Genomic DNA, 3,770 nt, shown 5'->3' with positions numbered 1-3,770 from the left:
GCTATTAAGAGGCTTATAGCAAGGAAAAGGACAATACCTCACAAAAAATTGGAGCCATTATATACTCTGCGAGGCAAGGACTTTTATCGCTTAAAATTCTCGCCAAAATGAGTGTGGGAAAGCTTCCCTCCAAATACTGATTTTAGTGGGCCAAAGTTTCTATGTTATTGGTGAGAAATCATGGGTGTTTTTTTATGAAAATTTCAAAATTTTGCTCCCTTCCAATTTTTAGCAAGCCGCGCATTGAAAATTTTTTAACCATTCCCGGCACAACACTTGTCAAGCGTAGCACCACATGAATTCCAAGCCTTCCATACTTGCAAGGCTACTTTCCCAAATATTATTGTTCTCAGATCAGAGCCCTCGAAAGTTTAATCGCAACCTCCCCTACAACTTTCTCCTTCTATCTCTCTTTCCCTCTCTATTAATTTTCAGTTTCCCGTAGACATATGGTTCCTCTTTTCCTCTCTAGCATCTAGATCTGAATTTATACAATCATAGACACACTTTAAAGACCCTTCCGATGCAATGGCAGACTTCAAGGAAAAGCGATGGTGTAGGTTTTTTAAGCAGATATGTTATTTTCATCTCTGTTTTGTCAATTGCCTTTTTCTTGCATTTTTGGTCAATTTAACAATCGCAAGATAAACTTTTTGAAATTGTAGGCTTCTACTTCAGTGGATTAGAGTGAATGGGCATCTCAGTTGGAGTAGAGAAAGGGGTCTTTACTCTTATTATACATTAGCTGATATCTTTAGTTTATGGTTTCATGTCCAATGTTTGTCAGTTAGTTGACAAAAGTCTTTAATAATGGTAGCATTGTCCCTTTTTTTGTACACAGTATAATATCTATGCTATTTGCTTTCATATTTCAGGTTACTAGCGCTTTAAGAGTGTATCATACACTACTTTCAGTATGCCATTCCTAGATGTTTTATTTCAGCATGCTAGACGTTTTAGCTTCGGTGTTCAAGTATAGTGTTTTGCTGCTGTATTTGTTTATATTTGTGTTTCTGAGTGAACTTCATTTATCTAATGCTATCTGTGTACAGGTTAACTTCTTAAGCCAAGTTCGTTTAAGTCACGAGGGAGATGGGCCGAAAGTGGCAAAGCGTTTAATCGAGGTGTATTTTGCACTATTTAAGGTATGGAAAAAAAAGTGTTGTGCTTGTTTTCTTTGATGAAAGTTAAGGATTTCAAAGATCTAGTCAATTAACATGTAAGACACGTTAGTTTTGTGCAACAAGTTAATATGCTAGTCTCTGTTTCAGGTATTGATTTCTGATGCCAATAGGGAGCATGGGACGAACAAATGCAGTAAAGAAAAAGCTAGAAAAATTTCTAGTTCAAAATGTAATCCAAAGAATACTCCTCCAGAATCTCACGTTGAGATGGATTCCCGGTTATTAACAGCTCTTTTAACAGTTAGTATAGATTAATTTCTTTCGCTTCTTTATTATTTGATGATTGCAAACATATAAGTAGAAGAAACTGCTAAAGTAGGATTTGTATTTTTTTCTGGGATCATGTAGTAACAGCTAGAACTTTCAAGGCCATTTTATCTTTTGAAAGCGATAGAGTAAGAAAATGCTAATATTTGTGGTAAGCTATTGTACAAATTTAGGCGTACTCTTTATAAATGCTTCTAATTTTTGGCACTTACCATGTAATTATCTTATGTAGAATTCTGGCACTGTTTCTTGTTTTTCCTCCCTATACACCTTGCTTCAACTAAGTTGCCTTAGATTAGTTCAAAGACAGTGAATGTTTTGCAGGTTACTCCTAACTAATGTTTTGCTCTTTCTCAAGTATGAAGAAAAAGATTGTACACTTTATTTAGTATATGTTTGTTATGAAGAATCAACTTTTCTCTATATAATTTTTTTGAACTAATTCTTCCAAGTTGGTGCTGTGTTTTGTGACTAAAGGATCCAACTTGAAAGTGAATTGAAGTAGTTGGGAAAGTGTTATTGAGAATTGGTGATGAAGCATGCACTAAATTAAACATACTTGTGTGTTAAAATGTGGGTGTGATTAATCAAGTGGTACAGGATTTGTCTGAACCAGTGTGCTTGCAGATAATTATTATATCAGTTCATCATGCTGCTTGTGGTTATCTCCTTATATGGTGTTGAAAGATACTTTAGGCACTCTGTATAAGTTCTCTTTCTTCCATTGCAGGGTGTGAATAGAGCATTTCCTTTTGTTTCTAGCGATGAATCTGACAAGATTATTGAAACCCAGACGCCAATCTTATTTCAGCTGGTAAGCTTAGTTCCTAATTGCCCAGAAAGAATGAAAATTTTATGCGGATAGTATAATGTGGTGTTCCTCCTTTCAAAAATTTGTTTGCCCTTTTTTAGGTTCATTCTAGGAGCTTTAATGTGGGAGTTCAAGCATTAATGCTTCTTGACAAGATCTCTACCAGAAATCAAATTGTTAGTGATAGATTCTACCGAGCCTTATATTCAAAACTCTTGCTACCAACTGCCATGAACTCTTCAAAGGTGAGTTGAGTTGTAGTAGTTCTTAGAAAGTTTCTGCCAGTTTATTTGTTATGTTTGTGTTTCAACGCTTGCAAATCAACCTGTTTTGGATTCTTATTTGACAATTTGCCTTACAAGTTTTGTGTTTTCTAGTTCCACTTCTATCTGGAACATAATTTCAGCATGATCAAGTGGCTTTTTGAAAATTTTTCCTCACTTGCTCTTGAATGCTTTCTTTATTCGTGTAGACTTATTAGAGAGGGTCCTAATTGTACCACTTCTTGACTATGATATTTGTTCAATTTGTTAATCTTCAAGAGGAAATATTTATTGGGCTACTTCTAAGGGCGATGAAAAATGACATCAATCTAAGGAGGGTCGCTGCTTTCTCTAAGCGTTTGTTACAGGTTTGTGATAGCGTTGATCTTTTGTTTGCTTGTGGTTTTTGACGCAATTTAGTTCATTAAGTTAATAATTGTCAAGGGAATCCTTGATCTCGAGGAATCTTAACTTGAGAACTATTTGGAAATTTAGTTCATTAAGTTAATATTTTTGTTAAAGGAAACAGCCTTGGCGTTACTTTATAATTGGTTTCATGTCAATTGGGGTCATAATGATTTCTTCATCTTAAGCACATGCTACCAACTTATAGTTTGAAATTCAGTTCACATTTTGTACTTGTGGTTAATAAAAGTGATCCTTAGCATTTCTTTTAAAGTCCCTCATTTTCATTTCTTTTCATGCAACAATATGAGGATCAATGTCTTAGTTGATATATGTAGGCTAATGCAGGTTTAATTTATCTAACTACCAATGTAAATTTTTGTTTAATAATTTTTTTTCCATTGGACTCTATAGGTTGATGGTGGATTGTAGTAAACCTGGCTATGAAGCTCTTAGAAGCTACTTCGATTATGGACTTCGCCAATTCATGCAAACATGATACTCATTATATATCGGCAGAGGGTCTATCTTAACATTTGTTATCCCTGGCAATTTTGGTTGTACATATTAAAGCCTAATTAGGATTAGGATTTGATTTGAGTATCTTTGTGCTTTGTACTGTTGATAGTATTGGTTGTAATATATTGTTGCTCGTTTTGTATTTGTAATGATAAATTGGTTTGTTATTTCGTATAAAATTTTGCTATACTTCAATATTGACATTAATGATACCTCTTGCTAAAAAAATGGTTGAAAAAAAAAGTAGCAACTACAATCACAAAGCTGCTTTTGGCAACTTTCTTGCAAGAAAATCATCTAGCTGCATTTGATTGTCTTTGG

General features: G+C 34.3%; 1 protein-coding gene across 4 annotated transcripts; it reads left to right on the top strand.

Moving 5' to 3' along the window:
• Positions 1 to 396: 396 nt before the first annotated feature.
• LOC113754781 (uncharacterized protein C4F10.09c-like) lies at positions 397 to 3,508 on the top strand. Of its 4 annotated transcripts, XR_003465377.1 has the most exons (8): positions 397 to 556; positions 666 to 721; positions 1,053 to 1,145; positions 1,272 to 1,424; positions 2,182 to 2,265; positions 2,364 to 2,507; positions 2,805 to 2,893; positions 3,345 to 3,508. XR_003465377.1 is itself a non-coding variant. In XM_027299044.1 (6 exons), exons 1-6 carry the CDS (start codon positions 524 to 526, stop codon positions 3,360 to 3,362), a joined length of 525 nt encoding a protein of 174 aa, XP_027154845.1. In that variant the 5' UTR covers positions 397 to 523; the 3' UTR covers positions 3,363 to 3,508. The 4 variants fall into 4 exon arrangements, 1 of the variants encoding a protein (XP_027154845.1); XR_003465376.1 differs by lacking the exon at positions 666 to 721; XR_003465378.1 differs by lacking the exon at positions 397 to 556 and having other exon boundaries at positions 605 to 721.
• Positions 3,509 to 3,770: the final 262 nt, after the last annotated feature.

The sequence above is a fragment of the Coffea eugenioides genome, unplaced genomic scaffold (assembly GCF_003713205.1).
Source record: "Coffea eugenioides isolate CCC68of unplaced genomic scaffold, Ceug_1.0 ScVebR1_103;HRSCAF=471, whole genome shotgun sequence".
Classification (NCBI taxonomy): Eukaryota; Viridiplantae; Streptophyta; class Magnoliopsida; order Gentianales; family Rubiaceae; genus Coffea; species Coffea eugenioides.
This window is presented reverse-complemented; position numbering and strand designations above follow the sequence as displayed.